Raw genomic sequence first — 19,366 nt, 5'->3', positions numbered from 1 at the left:
CCTTAATCTGTCCTTGCCAAGCCAATTTTAATTTTCTTTTTGATTACAGAAAAACTGTTTGTGTGAATGAGTTCTATTTGAAACCTGCAGTTTTGATTGCTGCAATACAGTTATTTTTAATTAATGAAAAAATAAGCAGAATTAGTTCCGTATAGATGCATCGGATCTACTATCTTTCTCCTTCTCATATAGCAGGCAATTTCTTGCACCACAAACTTTTTTTAGTGATTAAAATTCTTACAGGCATACTAGAGGCATTTTAAAAAATATTGTTATTAGGTATTAATTTACTAAGAATATATTTCATTGATTTTAATTCTTCTACATAGTGTTTATGGGCATATTTTGCAAATATGATTTTATTTAACTGAGCTTTCGAAGTATTCCAGTATGGATTTTAGTAGCTGAGAACTCTTAAGAATCCTTTTTAATAATGTCAAACAAATGAAAGATCAAAGGCTTAAAAATTAAAAGAAGCATGAAGTAATTCCATGTACTTGAAAACGGGTATGCTGAAAAAGTGCTGAAATTCAAAATATTAAATGTATTAGTGTAACATTCTCCACCACACCAAAAAAATATTGTAATTTGTTGTTTAATCTTGAATGAAATGTGCTTTTCATAAAAGGAAGCTTTTAGGAAATGTCAAATAGTTAACAGACTGAGAGACTTGTTAAAATCAGGGAAAGAATCTTCTGATAAAAGGACTGCCATGCAGGTTTTTGTTGCCCTAAAGCAGAATGAGCTTCTGATAAGAGTGTAAACTTTCCGTGGTACCACCCAAATTGGAACAGATCCTGACAAACTCGCTAAAGATTAGAACTGTCCATAGACTGATTTATTCAAGATAGCAAGGACAATTCTGTTAAGACCTGCCAAATGTAAAAGCTGAGCAGTCCCTTTACGCCCTACACAGAGTGACAAATAAAACTGTAATTAAGCACACAGCAGTCCTGTTCTTTAGTCTCCAAAAAGCAGGATTCTAGCTCAGCTAAAGGTTTTTACCTTCTAGTTGATGACTACCAACAAGAAGTCCTGCTTCTCAATGAGACTTGAAAAATGACACGTGTGCTTGTATGTTCTCTTTTCTCTGTGCATGGTCATTTTTTTCTGTCTAGAAACCTTTAACCTTGTTGAGGCACAGATGCCTTTATTCTGCGTTTATATGGTACTTAGCACAGCGTGGTTACAGTTCTTCTGGGTGTTGATATGTGTTATCGAAACATAAAGAAAACATACAAGTGTGCCTTCTGTGCTTCTTTATGAAGGATTTTTTGTTTGTTTGTTTAAGTCCCAACAGATCTAAAACCCAGTTCTGGATAAAATTACTAGCTTGATCACAACATTGCTTAATTCTCAGAAGCCAAAGAACATCTGACCAGCCTGAGCCACTGAACCACGCTGCAGATAACACCACGGCCTGCTGAAGAAACAGAGCAGCTCTTATTTTTTTGCAATTAATGAGCTAAAGAAACTGAACTATCAATTATGTAAGACCATATTACTTTCCCTATTTCAAACCACCTGAGGATCTTTACCTCTTTATTTTGATCTCAGACCACAAACTATTTTGTACGGGTAACTGTTCATGATGGTGTCATGTGGAAAATTGCCCCTCCTTACCAGTTGTGGGTGCCAAGACCTTGTAACTCACTGCAAGCAATCAGTAAAATCCTTGTTGGGCTGATTGTATCAGCATAATTCATTGATGTTAAAGGAATCCCGCCCCCCGTCCCACATGGTAAAACAACACAGGACAAAAAAAAACCTCCCAGAAGTCTATAAGAATAATTAAGATAAGAGCGTCCACAGCACTTTATATCTCTAACAGTTAAATATTTAAATGAGGTGATATCAAGGTCAAGAAAAGCAAAAACTTAAGATCTGGAATCTTTAATAATTTGTTTCTGAGTTTTCTGTAAGATTACCATATATCCAAACCTCAATATCTAACTATAGCTTGTCTGCCTGTGATTATAGGAGATTCATAGATTTTTGGAAGAGACTGAGAAGCAGTTCAAAACATTATTTGCTTGCTTCTAGGTTAAAAAGAAAGCATTCCAGTGTGTTGAAAAGCTTGAATGTATATTTTTTTAGTCTTAATATTGTACCAAACGATGTTGTTTGGACTGACAGTTTTGGCCATCAAAGTACATGAATAACAAGCAGCGTGTGATTTTACTCACTTTTCTGGGAGAGGCCTGAGAAAAGAATTTGTATTATTTTTCCCTTGATCTTAACAACAGCTGATTATTCTCTGCTGCTTACTATGGCATCTACCCATTCCAGCATCTTGCCTGGGAGGGAAATCCCTAAAATCCCGGGAACTTGAAATGGAGACAGGAGGAAATAAAAGTGTACACTCTACACCTCCTCTGTTTTTTAATATATCTATAAAGCTGGCCCTGATCAGACTCATAAATAAAAATGCTTACATTATTTATGTATTTTTACACTATTTATGTTTGTGTTGTTAGCATTAACGTTAAAAGCCGTCACTGACAGCTTTCAGTACTAGCAAAAAATATAACGATTCTTCAAAAGCTTTCTACTAAGGGACTTTGTTTACCAAGATTTTTTGCAAAACATTCAGTTACAAAATACCTGTGTAGCTGCACCTATCGCTGTATGTTGAATAATTTGATTGATCAGCTGGCAGTTGCCTATGTTCAGTCCAATTATTTATTATGTGCTCATCTTACTTCCTATAACTTAAATATTTACTTTTATCTCAGGTGAAACTAAATTTATTTTGGTATAGCTTTAGTTAAAATTAACCATATTTTTTTCTTTTTTTCACAGTCTAAATGCAAATTTCAGATGATACTGCAAAAGGACTCAGAATGGTCCACTAACACTCTATTTAAAGAGATAACTAGGATTTTATTCTACAAGCAAGTTTGTATGTGAGTAATTCACTTACCTGAGTTGCCAGGATTCTGGATTCTGTTTACAAATAAGCAGCATGATATAATTGTGGTGTATTTCATATGAAAGCACACCCAGAAATGTAGCTGTCTGTTCTTTGAATCTGTTTTTACTTATTGTTGAGATCATTGATGTAATCTGTAAATAACTGAAAGGAAGTATTGGATTTGGGCTTTTCTTAAAGACTAAACAATAAAAATGAAGCAAAACCACTCTTTCTCCCAAGGATTTTATGCTGGCATTTTGTAATCCATGGAAATATTACACATGAATGATATCTCTTATTCCTCTCTGCCTAATAACATAGTGATTTTGCTGATGAGCAAATCCAGAATTAATCCAGTTGTTTTCAAATAATTTGCATGTTGGATTGAAATGTTGTAATTTCTTTCTTACTCAAACGTAGTTTCTTTTCAGAAAATATTTTCTGTCTCAAAGTGAAGTATTTTTCTTGATATATTTGAGCAGCCAGTTTAAATATTAATATTACAAGATAAGGTTGCTTTACAAATAAATTTAAAAATAGGTTATGAGCACATGGTAAATCTGAGTTACAGAACCATTTTCCTAAGAAGCTTCCTCTTTTACATTTTATTTCCATGTGCTATCCTGTTCTTCCTAGTAACTTGCCTGTGTTTTTCAGGATTCTGCCTGCAGATTGCAAGAGTCAGTACCGTGTTGCACCATCAATTTAGATCCTGGAAACACATCCTTTAAGAAGGTGAAAACATTCAGAGAAACTCACTGACCCGAGTGTTTGGGTTTTTTGTTTTGTTTTGTGGGGTTTTTTTGGTGTTTGGGTTTTTTTGTTTGTTTTGTTTGGGGGTTTTTTTGTTTTGTTTTAGCTTGTTTTGTCTAATAACAGACCAATTTGAAGGAAGCTGTTGAAAGAACTTAGATAAATCATGTATACCATTTGCTTACTTTCATTATGTCTTTTTATCTGTCCTCATACGTATCTTACTTCCCATTTAAATTTCTAAAATAATTAAGTGGGGGTGTGTACATTATGCAGGGATAGATTATTAGAGTAGAATTTAGTAATATGTTTTCCTAATTTCATTTAAAAAAAAAAATCAGCAATAGAGATGTTTGCTCCTTCTCGGTTTGCTTTAGCATCTTTGTGTTTTCACTTTTATTTTTAATTTATTTTGTGGTTTTATTCAGAAGACCATTCAAATATAAAAATTAGTTTTTCTAATTAATGTTTTAGATCTTGTAGTACTAAGTTTTTCATTGTCAAACAGTTGAATACCACAAACACTGTAGGGATGCACTCCCACATTATCAAATAAATGCTCAAGGTACAGCTTATAATGTTGAAAAATAGAAAAATAAATTGACCTTGATGAAGTGTGTCTTCTTTTGTCTGTTCCCAGGAAAGTTTATTTCAGGTATTTCTACTGCTGAAATGATTATAGTTAACAGCTTTTTCCCTCCATTTTATTTTACAGGGTCTCTTCATCTTCCTGATATATGGGGTGTACAACACAGAGGTAAGTCTGCTTGGAGTATCTCAAGGCTGACAGAGTGAATGAGAGAAATGACAGGTTTCTTATCTTGATAACTGAGGGACAAAGTTGGCTTTCCATATGAGTGTCCTACTGCCCTTCATGCTTGGACTGGCTTATATGCATCCCGGCTTACCATTAAACACAGACACCCTGAATAAAGGGACAGACTCATTTCTCACAGGCATTGACTAATATTTTACTGCTGCTTTAAGTTTTTTGAATTCCTGGTCTGTCTTTTAACACTTAGCAGTCCTAAACCTTCATTATTCAGTTTACATTTTGAAACGAACTGGTAAGTTTACGTGCTATTTGAAAGAAACTATTTAAATGATAAAAGGAGCGAGTTTTAAGTAATTGTCTTCTAAATTTTGTTTGGTATAGAAATTGCACCAAATTCCATTTTTTTTACATCAATTAGATATTTCTGAGATTTTAAGATTTGACTCGAGGCTTTGTACCAGTTAGGCAAATGGAAAGTACTTGATCATTACAGGTTGAACTGTGACAATGGGATGTATTTTTGACAGATAAAGCATAAAAATCAGAAGGAATTTATAGACCTTGTTCCATTACTTCCATTAATGATCAGAATTAGTGTTTAAAGTGTCCAATTTGAAGTTTTTGTGCTAAGTTACCTCTGCAGTTTATGTTTTAATGGAATTTGCAAGTCAGTAGTAAAACACTATAGAAATATCAAGGGCTTTTGTGGTCAACAGTTATAAATGGAGCAGCATTCTATTCTGATTTTATTAGCATCTCAGTGAGCATACTCTGTTAGAAAAATAGTGAAAAAGGTATACTTTTATATCGTTTCTGTTCTAAGGATGAATTGCTTCCACACGTGCAACTGAACCAATGAGCGTTGTTGGTAGTTTGGGTTGTGTTGTGACAGTGGCCAACGAATCCCGTGGCTGGCGATGCTGCGGGCAGCAGGGCCGGGGAGCTGGCGTGTGGGGGTGCGCACCCCCTTGTCCACAGCCGGACGTGCAGCCGTTGTGCACCGGTGGTTGTGTTCTCGGCTGGTGAGAGGTTGAGTGAAGTGGATGTACTGCCTGGTTCCTACGTGGTGAAGGATTCCGGCGACGTGGGCGCCAGCCGTGCGTGTAAAACACACCCAAATGACAGACCCGGTTTAAATATTCTTTCTTACTGGTAGTATCTCACTTCTGGGAGTAGCTTCGTTACCTTGATGGTGTCATGTGGAACCATTCGTACTGAGATAATGGTAGCAACAGAGATAGTAGGATCTGGCTTTGTTAAAAAATGTTAGGTTTCCGCATCTCTGGAACGGCCTTTTGAGGCGAGTACACGCCCGCGGCGAGCGCACCGGGCTCCGTCGTTCGGGTGGTTCGTCCATTCGCGGTCGGGCGATCAGGCGAGCACACGTGAGGCTGCACCTGTGACCGGAGTTGCACGTCGCGCCTGCCCTGCAGCGGGGCGGGCGCCGCTGGCCGCCCCGTTAGCTGGCGGGCGGCGCCAGCCCCGCGCCCTGCCCGCCGCCCGGCCCCGCTCCTGGAAGCCGCCGCGCTCTTTGATGGCAGGAAGGATGTCGTTTGCGCTATTCTTAGCAACGCGGCGGCAAGCCCCAAGCGCGTGTTCGGCACGGTCTCCCCGCCGCCGCAGCCGGCGCTGCCCGGGGCTCCCGCGGGAGCGGGCCCGAGCCTCCGGGCGGTGCCGCCCCCGGCCCGGGCAGGCTGCGGAGCGGTTCGGGGCTGGGCCGGGCCCCGGCCCTCGGCGGCGGCGCCCTCCCCGCGCCACGCGAGCGGAGCGGCGGGCGGGGGCCGCCGCGCCTGCGCGCTGCCCGCCCGCTGGCTGCCCGGCCGGCCGGGCCGTACCCAGCGTGCCGCGCGCCGCGCATGTGCAGTGCGGGGCGCAGGGGCTGCTAATTCCATTGTGGAGCGGACGCGGCGTTATTTTTAACTGGAGGCGGCGGCGGGAGCCGTAAGTGCAGCCCGGGCCGGGGGCCGCCCGTGGGCGCGGGTTGGGGTGGCGGCGATGCGCCCGGGCAGCGGCCGCCGGGCCGCCGCGGGAGCCAGCCGCTGAGCGGGCGCCCGCCAGCGAGGCAGCGAGCGGTGTCCGGCGGGCGGGCGGCGGGTCCCGCAGCCCCTCTGGGCCGCGCCTCCTCCCCGGCCCGCCTTCCCGGGGGATGAAACTCGGCAGCGGCTTCCTCGGCGGCGGCGGCAGCAGCAAGAGGGCGGCGGCCATGGAGCCCACCTTCCCCCCCGGCATGGTTATGTTCAACCACCGCCTGCCCCCGGTCACCAGCTTCACCCGGGCGGCCGCGCCCCCCCCGGCGGCCCAGCACCCCCCGCAGTGCGTGTTGCCTCCGGCCTCCGCCGCCGCTTCCTCCACGGCGGCGGCCGAGCCCCCGGCGCCTCCTCCCCCTCAGGACATGACTTTTAAGAAGGAGCCAGCGGGTGCTTTTCCCTCCGCGCCCTCCTCTGCGAGGAGCCCCTGGGGCTTTCTGCAGTCCCTAGTGAGCATCAAGCAAGAGAAGCCCAGCGAGCAGGAGGAAGAGGAGCAGCCGCAGCACCATCATCACTATGGGGGGCTCTTTGGGGGAGCGGGGGAGGAGAGGCCCCCCGGCCTGGGGAGCAGCAGCGGGGAAGGAACCGGACAGAGTGTGATTCAGGACCTCAGCCTTCTTCACCACCTCCACCAGCATCCCCACCGAGACCTGTTACTGAGTGGCAGAGGCGAGGGTGCGCCTGGGAGCTCGGGTGAGCCAAAGCACGATACCCAGGTCAAGAAGGCAAAGAGGCCAAAGCCAGAAACTCAGGGAATCAAAGCCAAGCGGAAGCCAAGCGCTTCATCCAAACCCCCCCTGGTGGGAGATGCAGAAGGTGCCATTGCGTCCCCCAGTCAGAAACCTCATGTTTGCGAACACTGCAGCGCTGCCTTCAGGAGCTCCTACCACTTGCGCAGACATGTGCTCATTCACACTGGGGAGAGGCCTTTCCAGTGCAGCCAGTGCAGCATGGGTTTCATCCAGAAGTACTTGCTGCAGAGACATGAGAAGATCCACAGTAGGGAGAAGCCTTTTGGGTGTGACCAGTGTAGTATGAAGTTCATCCAGAAGTACCACATGGAAAGACACAAGAGGACGCATAGTGGAGAAAAGCCATACAAATGTGACACTTGTCAGCAGTATTTTTCAAGGACTGATAGACTGTTGAAGCACAGAAGAACATGTGGTGAAGCCATAGGTAAACCAGGTGCTGGAATGGAGCCCGGGTCATCAAATAACATGGGTAGCTTGGCTGCGTTGTCTCAGGGAAATACAAGTTCCTCAAGGAGAAAAAGTAAAACAAAAAGTGTATCCACTGAAAACAAAGGAAATAAGTGTAGCAGCAAAGTAACTGAATCTCAAGTTGCAAGTAATGTGGCCATGCCAAATTATGCAGTTGATATTCCTATTGTGTCTTCCAGTGGTGGTCTAGTTGGCACGGGTGTAGAAGAAATTCAGAAAAAGGTGCCAAAATTGGTCCTGAAAAAAGGAAGCAGAAAACAGGCAGACAAAAATTACCTTAATTTTGTATCGCCACTGCCTGATATTTTGGGGCAAAAACCACTATCTGGGAAACAGAGCAGCTCTCTAGGCTTAGTAGCCAATACTGGTGTAGAAACTATTGGCCTTCTCCAAAGTACAGGTGGTAAACCAGGTCAAATAAGTAGCAATTATGATGATGCCATGCAGTTTTCAAAGAAAAGAAGATACCTACAAACTGCGAGCAGTAACAGTGCCTTTTCAATTAATGTCGGACACATGACTTCCCAGCAGTCCGTCATCCAGTCTGCAGGTGTTATGGATAACGAAGCTCCCTTATCTCTTATTGACTCAGCATCTTTAAATAGTGAAATAAAGTCTTGCCATGACAAGTCTGGTATTCCTGATGAAGTCTTACAGAGCCTTTTGGACCAGTACTCTCACAAATCAGAAGGCCAGAAAGAAGATCCTTTCAGTATAACTGAACAGCGTGTGGACTTGCACACCTCAGGAGAACATTCAGACATGGTTCAGGAAGAAAACTTGAGCCCTAACTCTCAAACAGTTTCAAATGATAAGGCAAGCATGTTGCAAGAATACTCCAAATACCTCCAACAAGCCTTTGAAAGAACCACCAATAGCACTGGTTTTGCTTTTGGACCCAGTTTCCAGTTTGTTAGCTTGTCTTCGACTCTTCATAACCACACTCTGTTTCAAGACAAACAGATTTACACTACATCTCCACTTGAGTGTGGCTTCAGCCAATCCGTTACCTCAGTATTGCCAACTGCGTTGCCAAAACCTCCGTTTGGGATGTTGCTTGGATCTCAACCAGGCTTTTATTTGTCTGCTTTGGAGGCTACGCATCAACAGTTGACTCCTTCTCAAGAGCTGGATGATCTCATTGATCCGCAGAAAAACTTAGAGACTTCATCTAACTACCAGTCGACATCTCAGAAACTGACTGGCCAGAAGGAACAGAAAAACTTGGAATCCTCAACGAGCTTTCAGATCCCATCTCAGGAGTTAACTAGCCAGATAGATCCTCAGAAGGACATAGAGCCTAGAGCAACCTACCAGATCGAGAACTTTGCACAAGCGTTTGGTTCTCAGTTTAAGTCGGGCAGCAGGGTGCCAATGACTTTTATCGCTAACTCTAATGGAGAAGTGGACCATAGAGTAAGGACTTCAGTGTCAGATTTCTCAGGGTATACAAATATGATGTCTGATGTAAGTGAGCCATGTAGTACACGAGTAAAAACCCCAACCAGCCAGAGTTACAGGTAAGGTCCCAACTGTGACCAGGCTGTGGGGTCTTTTTAATGTAATTTTGTTTTACTTTGACAACACTGCCATTGGAATGTTTCTACACGGTCCTATTAAGAATAATGTAACATGCCCTTTCAATGCAACTTTTCATATTTAGTTTATTTTGTTAGCGTGGGGTTTTTTTTGTTTTTATTTTTTTTTAGATCTGTTTATTATGGTTTTTAATCAAAAATCAATAGATTGAAATAGTGAGTTTTTTTCAAGTGACAATGTTTAGCAATCAGATTTACATTATATAGATTGTCAGGGAATAGCCCAAAAGTTTAAAATGCAAAAAAATTTAACTTTGTTCCTAGGACTAAGGTTTATTCTAATTGCTTTACTCTCAGGAAAGTGTAATGGAGCATGGGAATTCTATGCACCACTAGTGTACTGGAACTTCCAATTTACAGGTAGTGACAAATATATCTCAGCTTTTTGAGGAAGGGATCTATGACATTTCAAATTGCTGTCTTTTATGTCTGGGCTGATCTGTAAGAATTTTGCTACCTAAATCTTATTGTTTTTAAAGTACTCCTGTTCTTCCAGGTGATGCTCATTCCAGGCAGGTGGAGCAAATATTCTTGGGTCTGTACTAAGAGCCCAGAATGGTAGCTTTAATATAAACAATAATGTCCCCAGAACTCCTGTGTAAGACTGTAATTCCATAAAGAGATTCTGTTGACACAAACCATGAGAACAAAATGTGCACGTGTGGTTCATGTCATTAGAACCCCAACTTGAAACTGCAGTCTCAAACTAGATATGCTTTTGGGATACAATTATTATACATGGTTCAAAAACGTCAGTCTCTGGCTCTTGCCCTTTTCCACGTTCTTTTAATGTACAAGGTTCCCTCTCTTCTGTTGTACTCCCAGTTCTTCTGGACTTGATCTTGGGTTTTTCCCCCCCCTTAATTTATACCTTTTCTTCCTCTTCTTCCCTACTCACTCTCTCCCCCCAACTTAATAGCTAGCATTTAGAAAGATTTTACATTCCAGAAAGTGCATATCTTATTATGTACTTCCTAATGTCTTATGACATCAGATTATGAACAGTAAACACCTGCATGTTGTAGAATTATGTCAAGGTTTCCACGTACGATAAGAAATAATATACTCCCAATTGTACATAGGGAGGCCCCTGTCTTGCGTCAGGCTGGGCTGCTGCGGCCCCGTGCCCACAGCGCACCAGTGCTGTCACTGGGGCTCTCTGTGGGTGTGGGCTGTGCCACAGGTCCCTCAAAAGCTGCTGGTGATGATGTCGACTGCAAAAGTAGAACTTGAGGGGCTCGTTAATATCAACAGAACTTCTCTTTGGAATTATTGCCTTTATGTATATTTTGTGGTACATTATTTATTATATGTGAATCCTGATTAATGCCTGTGGAGCCACGGAAACCTGCTAGAAATACTGGTGGCCATTCAAAGCTGCTGAAAGGCAGTGGCACTGCTCGAAACCACTTTTTGAAAATGTATTTTTTGATTAGTTTTTTAATGTAATTTTGGTGATGTTTATGCTGATGGTTTTTTACGTACTCTTGGTGATGTTTCAGTCTTACGTACTCTTCTGGTGTCAGGAAGGTACCAGTGGTTGTTTGCAGTCTTATTGTGTAATCAGCCTATTACAGGCTTCCATGTATAATGAAGTTATTAACATTGTGCAAGTGTAAAACACTTCTGTTATGAAAGTGGTGTATTATTAAACGAATTGTTACAAAAATCCTGGGTAATTTCTCCCGTTGTCCCTCACCACTAAAAATTGAAACCTGAGCCCACTTGTAATCTTTTTTACTAGCTGAACTATCTACTATTTTTTTTCTTACTAATCTAGAGTTTGTTCTCATAGAATCTGTGTAACTCCATTAACTTTTTCTTTATACTTGATTATGTATTTCACCCTATTTCAGTTTAAATAAGCAAACAACAACTGTTTTCTAAACACAGAACCCAGCCTGTTATCAGGGATGAAATAGTCCGTAACCACTGTGTTGGCTTTTTCAGTACCTTTTCTTTTGTTTTACAGAGTTTATAATTTACATTCTTTATATTGTGTGTAGTAGAAGTTGCATATGTATTGTTCTGGCTGTTTGCTTTAACTTAATACTAATAAAACCCATTATTCACAAAATCATAAAGATATCACTTCTATTATCCAGTCACACTTTTGAGAACCAATTAAGGAAACATTATGAAATTAATTTTTGAGAAGGAATAGTGTAACTTACTGGCATGTTTTCACTTGTTTTCTTCCTTCGGTTTCTTTTTGGGCCAGATAATCTGAATGCACTAGTTTAGAAACAGTGGCCCTATCTCACATTTTTAGCTTCCAGGGCAAAAACTAACAAATTTCCTTAAGTTAAAATGCTGGTACAACCTCATCTGTGTCTTTTTATATATGATTTTGGTTAAAAATATATAAATTGCCTATTGGTAACTTCAGAGACATTTTGTAATTGCTGGAAATCCAGAAAGACACAATATACATTTTTTTTTTCAAAGTAAAGGTTTTAGAAAGTTCTCTCTTTTTTTTTTTTTCTTCCCATTCTAACTTCTGCATTATAAGGAAAGCATAGTAAAAATAGTATTATAACAAAATATTTAAAAGCATTTCAGATAATCTGAAGAGAGTTTATGGACTTCCTTAACCTGTATCTTTCTTCAGCTTGGTATGTGAATACGAGAGTAGCAGTGCGGAAAGTCTCAAAATGATTGAAAAGTAGTGTGTTGAAGAAGAGAAGGCAGCAATTTGAATCAAGGCAATGACACTGACAAGAGAAAAATCATTGGCATGCTGAAAAGCAGATAAGGATGCACGCTTTCCAAAGTAAATAATAAAGATGCTAAATGTTTAATATTCAGAACATTGCTAGGAATCATTTAGAAAACCTGAGGGGGAAATTATTGGAATTTTGTATGTTCTTCCCACAGCTCAGCAGTCATTCAAAAATGTTTCTAAATAGAGCTAGACTTTTTCCTAAATTAATATGGAGTTCAAGTTTATTTTTCTTTAAATAATGAAAGTTAAGGATATGGTAAAATGCATGGAAATTGGGGTATGGCTTTGCCTGCTCGATATTAGAGAGAATTATGTAATAAGTGGTAGTAACTCACATGGACTAAAACTTTCTTTAGGGATATGGCAGAGCAGGAAAAAGGAAAGCAAAATGGCCTTTGAATGTTTTTCCACTTTTATTTGTGGTTTAGTTTTTTTGTTTTTAGAGGGATTATGGGAGGAGAATGATAACCTATTTCTTACCACTGGTAGGAGTATAAAGAAGAATTGATGTGAATGATGATAGAAAATTGTACATAAACTGTTAAACTTCTTATTGTGGTAGCTCACATAGTATGTTTTTTTGCTTTGGAACAAGTGTGTTACTGTACCCTGAATTGTGGATGCGTCTGTCTGCCCCAAGCCACTAAAAGTGTATGTCTGACCTGCCTGCAGGTGATCTGGAAGAGCTAGGTAAAATTTGTAGTAGTTCCTGAATTATTTGAGTTGGACGCAGACTTGTGGGTGATGGGTGAAATTTTGGAGTAAGAAATTGGTGCAATGAAAGGAGAATTTAAAAAAAAAAAAAAACCAAAACAAAAACCGGTGTGAAGCGAGATCACAATTCCAGATTTATGGACTGCTGATGAAGAAAAGCTGCCTGACGCCTCATGGAGACCTTGAGAAGATACTGTGATAAGTCAGTGTATACCATTAGCGTGTTTTTGTTGTTTCCATTGTTTGTTCTTTCCCTCCCCCCAGTTATATGCATGGAAACTGTATTTGTCTGAAGGATGCTTCTGCTTTTCTCCCCCACCAACTAGAAATCAGTGGTGTTCATGCAAAGTTGCAGTTGTGATTGTGGAAATGTTTGTTATACCTGAGAAGATATGCATGAAAATGTGTAAGTTAACTACCTCGCTGGTTTTTATTGTATGTGTTGAAGGGAGTCAGGTCAGTTTAAAATGCAAGATTCTGTTTTCAGCCCCTGCTGACTACCAGCTTTAACCATTAGGGCTGGAATTTTCCAGGCTTTGTCTGTCTCGCACTCCACACACTATCTTTTTCTGGGAAACTTCTGCAAAAATTGCTCACGTATTTCCTAAAATACTATTAATGAGGAAAACTTTCTTGTTCTACTGGCCTTTTTGTCCCATGGTGCTTTAAAACCAAGTTAGAATCATCCCTCCCTGAGACAGGACTTCAGGTTGATGGGTGTCCCTGGTTGAATCACTGTTCTTGAAAACCTGATAATAATCAATTAAGAGTTCTTGAAAATGTGTTTACGTTCAGAGACTTCAAAGTTTGGTGGCTATATGTCCAAAGGCGACCCTTCCAGGATAGCGGATCAGGCTGTTAAAGTTGTTTGGCATGTTAGCGGTAATTTCTTCTGCTATGTCCTATATGAGGGCATATGTTGCCGATTCTCAGACTAGAGTTTTTCTGGCTTCTTATATAAACTGTAGAGTCTTCACTTATAGTATTCCTCTAAGGTGATTTTTGTGCAATTCTTTTTTTCTGTACAAAGACTTGAGAAAATAAGGTATAGTATTGTGCGCAGCATTTTGGAGCACAGGAAATATATATCCTGTTTACCAAATGAACAGCTATGATATAGTTTGTTATCCATGTTGTTCAAAACATTTATTATGTCCTCTTTTCCACTTGCAGCTAAAACACAGATTTATTTCAGCATTTGTTTTCTCAGAGACGGTCATGTCTGGCTGTGTAACGAAAGCAAACAATTTTTTTCCTATCCTTATACTGTTATTCTAATCTTATGGGGTTTATAGATACTGATGCTAAAAGTTTACTTTTGGATGCCTGGTTTCATTTTGATACCTATGGCCTGGCGGGACAGGTACTGGAATTTCATCTCATTGATGCTGATTGAAGTTGAGTTCCTCAGTGTAAGACCCCTGCTGTTTCAGACTGTGTGTGGAGAGAAATCGAGCAAGAGTTACCAGCTTAGTAGATATGGAATAGCTGATTGTCTAGAATCAAGTAGAAGCTGTGGGGCAGAGTTATGTGGTAATTTAATTCTCTTCAGGTGATATTCAGGAGCTTCAGCCACTAGGTTGTCTTTTCCATTTTCTTGTGATCACTGTAAATGTGGTATCTGTAACACGTGAAACCGGGTTCTGCAGATAGCAGCCTCATTAAGCTTAGTCCTGCTTCATTCTCCGAGCCTTGTCATCCTGTTCACTGTGGATATGAACATCAAGGCAGCGTTGCTTGGAAAAACACTGTGTCACCATGTAAATAGTCTGTCGTAAGCACATCAGGATGGGGTGAATTGAGGATTAAAAGGAAGATTTAGTTCTGCCGTTTTTTAAACTTATAATGCTTGATTCATAATGGTTATAGTAATGTATGTTTTTGTATATTGCGTACTATTATATTACTATTGATACTTTTTTTTAAGATTTCTATTGAATTTGGTAATATTAAACCCAAGGCTGTTCTAGGTAATAGTATGATGCTGCACTAGAAAGCTGCCTGTGTACTTGGGGACTTGGTCTGAAAGTTGATAAAATATTATCTAGCCAGACTCAAAGAAAGAATTAAGAACTAATTTAAGAATGTTTCTTTTATTATTTTAGTTTATTTTAAAATGTATTTTAAAAAGTCTCTTCTTTAGTGCTACAAATATCAAAACATTCTGTGATCTAATGAGGCATGTAATGGTTATTATGCAGGATCTGCAGCAAGCATCAGATGTTCTGTAGCATCACATGTGCCACTTTCGATGCTAAACCTTGCTTTATCTAAAGCTAGGTTATTACCATTCAGAATATTGTGTGTTCTTGTTGAGAAGGAACCTTTACTTTGTGCTGTTGCCAAAAGAGATTTCATCTTGATTTTTCTCAAAAGCCAGAAGACTGGTTCTTTTTAATCTCACAATTTGTCTTTACAGTGTGTACTTCTCTGCCTGCCTGTACTCTTGTTCCCAGTGGACAGGAGGTTGGAGTCTTGGCTGGGATGTGATGCATGCGGGTGCTGGCAAATGGCCAGAAATTATATTGGTGGTGGTAAGGATGGTTCACTCTGCTCAAAAAGATTCTGAATGTTGTTTTTTTTCTGGAGGGGAAAAAAAAAAATCTCACAAGTGGGAGGGTTTTTTGGATGCTCTTACGTTCTTAGATGAGTGGGAATAAAACCAGGCTGAGACCTATTTTGAAGAGCAGAATTTACAAAGAAATCCATATTCAACTCCATGAGTGACATTTAGAGTCACTTTAGTTTACTTTCCTCTAATGGGGAAATATATAGATGTGTAATAAAACATCTCGCATGTTTTGCTGAAGTGCTTTAAATTATGGTGGGTAAAATATGCCTATGGATCTTATCTATTAAAATGGGAAAATATCTTAGAAAGTGGTTGATAATACTGCAAAGTGAGACTAATAAGGATTAGTTTATGCAGCTGAAGAGGGCATTTATATTGTGTTAGCTATCTGCTTGGAATTTGGTCAGGTTGGTGATAACATATTTACTCATAGAAACTCATGGCCCATCACGTCTTAAGAGGCAATAGGCAATCACAGTCTTGGTGGAGGGAATGTGGCCTTTCTTTTGCAGCTGCGCCGTGGTCAGCAATTTGGAAGTGAGAGAGACAGCCCAGCAAGCTTCATTTCTTAGAACATGGAGGTATTTTTGAGAACCTGCCACTTCTAAGTATTGATTCACTTTGTGAAAATGAAACGCAAAAATCTGTGCCAAAATTCTGCTATCTCAGGTCTGGCCAGCTTTAGTCCAGAGGGTTATTCAGCAGTAATCAATGGACATGTGTTACTAAAAATATTCAGCCTGTTTAACTTTAGAAATTTGTCAACCTTAGAAAGCTCATTCAAATTATATGAAGCACTCTTGTTCTTGGGCCATCAAACCCTATATGTACATCTGGTTGTCTTAGTGTAGATTTAAGTCTCTATGAAATGTGTAGGTGATTTAAAGTTTATTGCATGAGCATTCTTAGCTATAACTTCTTTTCAAGTTTACTTCTACAGTAGTTATTTAATATTAGTCTGGAGAGATGAGGGTTAAACCAATTGCTCATCTTAAGATGTTGGAATTTGGATTTTTTTGAGACATCACAATCTTTTTTTTTGTATGTACACTAAATTTGATTATTTATTTTGGAGTTTAGAGAGGCACTTTAGAATAAAAGTGATTTCATATTTTGTTTTATGTGATTCTGGAAATAATACTTCACGTATGCCATCTTAACTAGGATGGCAAATTGAATAAGACTGCTGGTAGCTGAAATCATCAGTTTTTCCTATTTCTGACACCATATTTTGATGCTTGCATGTTTTGTTCTTCTCACAATGCAGCTAAATTAAAACCTCTGAGAAAGAGGTCCCTCTAATATAGCATAATGAAGTCTTTAAATGGGTACAGTTGTAGGTCATCATGAATAGGAATGCAGTGACCTTTGTCTTGACAATGAAGCTGACACAAGCTTCTCAAAGAGCTGTTCTTTTTTTTATTATTTCTCCGCCAGAAAGGACACAAATAAAACAGAGGATCCTCCTTCTCCCATCAGTGAACAAAATCAAAAGATTAGAAAATGTATTGTAAATTGTCAGTTGGCAAAATCTAGAAATAGCATGGAGTTCTTTCTCAATGTAGATATTGTTACATGAATGATGTGTGGCAAGGAGGTGGGAAAAGAATGAAAGTAGAGGGACCATATGACTAGTAAAGGGCCTTCTGGTTTCTGAAGGTGCTCTGTAACAGTCTGTTATGAGTTTTGGATGCACAGCCGTGAGGCATTGAAAATTATCAGTAGCTTCTTGTAATTTTGAATCTAGGAAAATCACAAATCTTCCTCATTAACTTTCCACTTTTATGTATATCCGAAGGCTTGTAATGCACTGTGTTGCTTTCTTGGTTGCCTGTATAAAAAAGCAAAGCATTTTGCAGAAAGCATGTAAATGTCGTGGCTGTTTCCTGGTGGGGGGACCCTGTTGCTCCATCCAACTTTAGCAGAGGTTTTTGAATTGCAGTGCTCAGCAATTTTCCTTAGCCATAGAAAATCATCTGTCGTTCTTAAATAATGGCACTACCTGCTAGTTTAGGACTTTCTCAAGGTTTCAGCAATGTCAATCTGAATTGTGCTGTCTCTTGTAGAGGAGAGGCCTGTGTAGCACAGCAAACTCTGAAGTGTGCAGTGCAGGTAATGAACAGAGATTTGTTCTCTTTCGTAAGAAGTTGTATCTATAGAACTGGTTCTCTATGATCAGATGATGATATATATATTAATCCTGTAAAGGAGGAAAAAAAAGTAGAAAGAAAATATAGGTTTAGGGTATGCATATGTTATTTCAGAGCTGTGTGAATTACAGGAGTGAAACAGCAGTTACCGTATAATAAGTCTTTAAAACATATTCCAGGAAAGCTACGCTAATATCATATAAACGGATTTGGCTTACTTTATAAGCTAGGACCTGACTAATTTGATAACTGCTCCTTTTATTTTTGCAACTTCACGTCAAATTTTCTGGGGGATGGAAAGGGGAAACGATGATCTTATTTTTTCCAGGGGAAAATGTGCGCTAAGGAGTGAGGTAAAGTCTTAGTGAAAATCGAGTGCTGTGCAGTTTCTGCACATGCTAGCAAAGTTAAGGTAAACCAATGATTTCTACTTTTTTACCTTAATGTGCTAATATGAAACAAAACCCGCAAACTGCCATGTCTAGCATTTAGCACGCTGAATGCTAGTGGGCTGATGGGAATCTCATAAAGTTCAGCAAAGTGAAATGCTCAGTCCTGCGTCTGGTAAGTAATAACCCTGCGTGTCAGTACATGCTGGGGGCCAACAGGCTGGAAAGCAGCTTTGCTGAGAGGGGCTTTGGGGTCCTGGTGGTCGACAAGCTCACCAAGAGCCAGCTGTGTGCCTTCATGGCAAAAAAGGCTAACAGTGTCCTGGGACGCGTCAGGAGGAACGTTGCCAGTGGTGGAGGAAGGTGTCCTAATCTGCTCAGCACTGGTAAAGCTCCATCCTGGGCTCGCCAGTATAAGAGACAGACTTACTGGACTGAGTTCAGCACAGTGCCACAAAGACGATTAAGGGCCTGGAGTCTCATATTAGGAGAGGCTAAGAGAGAGCAGGGAGTGTTCAGCCTGGAGAAGAAAAGGCTCAGGGGTATAGCCATGTGTACAAATACTTAATGGGAAAGAAAGAAGATGAGGGGGCCAGACTCTTTGCAGTAGTGCTCACTGACAGGACAAAAGGCAACGGGCACAAATTAAAACACATGAAATTCTGAGAACAAGAAACCACTTTTTTACTGCTAGTGTTATCAAACACAAGAATAAGTTGGCAGAGAGGTTGTGGAGTCTCCATCTGTGGAGATATTTAAAGCCTGAGTGGACACGGTCCTGGACAGCCTGCTCTAGCTGACATGGCTTGAGCAGGGCATTTGGACAAGATGACCTGAAGAAATCCTGTCCAACAGCAATAGTTCTGTGATTCTCTATAGTTTTGTCTGATCATTGAACTATGCCAAACAGCAACGACAGATTTTATCCTGAGGAGACAGTATTTGTGTCTAGGAAGTGATACAACAGCGTGTCTGAAAGTGCGTCGTTTAATGGAACAAAAGGGCTGGAGCAGGGGTGTCAAACTCATTTTCACCAGGAGCCACATTGGCCTCACGGTTGCTTTCAAAGGGCCAAATGTAATTTTAGGACTTTATAAAAGTAGTAATGTTTATAAGGCAACTGCGAAGCTGATGTGGCCACTGGTGAAAATGAGTTTGACAGCCCTGGGCTAGAGAATTCCATGGTGTTAGGGATCAAATGACCATGCAGAGTTGAGCAGTTAAATGATGTTTCAGATGTCTAGCTTGGACACTTGCTTGAGTCAGCTTTAACTTGCAGGCATTTTCCATAACAAGCCTTCCCTAGTCTTTTATTAAAGATCAAGAAGAAAACATAGCAAAACCATTTTGAAATAAAATCCTGTTTGCTTCTTTCTATTTTCATAACTTTCCTTCTTTCCTTTCTTGTTAACTGTAGAAGGTCACCATAAGGAAACATCTAGCTGACATTCATGTATATGATATGAGAGAGGGTAATTGCTTTTTTCTTCTTCTCCCCCAAAGTTTGCTTAAATGGCCTGGCTGGA

At 40.5% G+C, this 19,366-nt stretch overlaps 1 protein-coding gene across 1 annotated transcript; it reads left to right on the top strand.

The window, feature by feature from the left end:
- The first annotated feature begins 6,588 nt into the window (after positions 1-6,588).
- Positions 6,589-11,297, top strand: ZNF281 (zinc finger protein 281). The gene has a single exon (XM_065656629.1). The coding sequence runs from the start codon at positions 6,589-6,591 to the stop codon at positions 9,214-9,216; it is 2,628 nt and encodes an 875-aa protein (XP_065512701.1). The 3' UTR covers positions 9,217-11,297.
- Positions 11,298-19,366: the final 8,069 nt, after the last annotated feature.

Source organism: Caloenas nicobarica, chromosome Z (assembly GCF_036013445.1).
Source record: "Caloenas nicobarica isolate bCalNic1 chromosome Z, bCalNic1.hap1, whole genome shotgun sequence".
Lineage (NCBI taxonomy): Eukaryota > Metazoa > Chordata > Aves > Columbiformes > Columbidae > Caloenas > Caloenas nicobarica.
This window is presented reverse-complemented; position numbering and strand designations above follow the sequence as displayed.

Bases quoted from the DNA above. Each gene is read 5' to 3' on its own strand.
- ZNF281 (XM_065656629.1), top strand. From the start codon at position 6,589: ATGAAACTCGGCAGCGGCTTCCTCGGCGGCGGCGGCAGCAGCAAGAGG.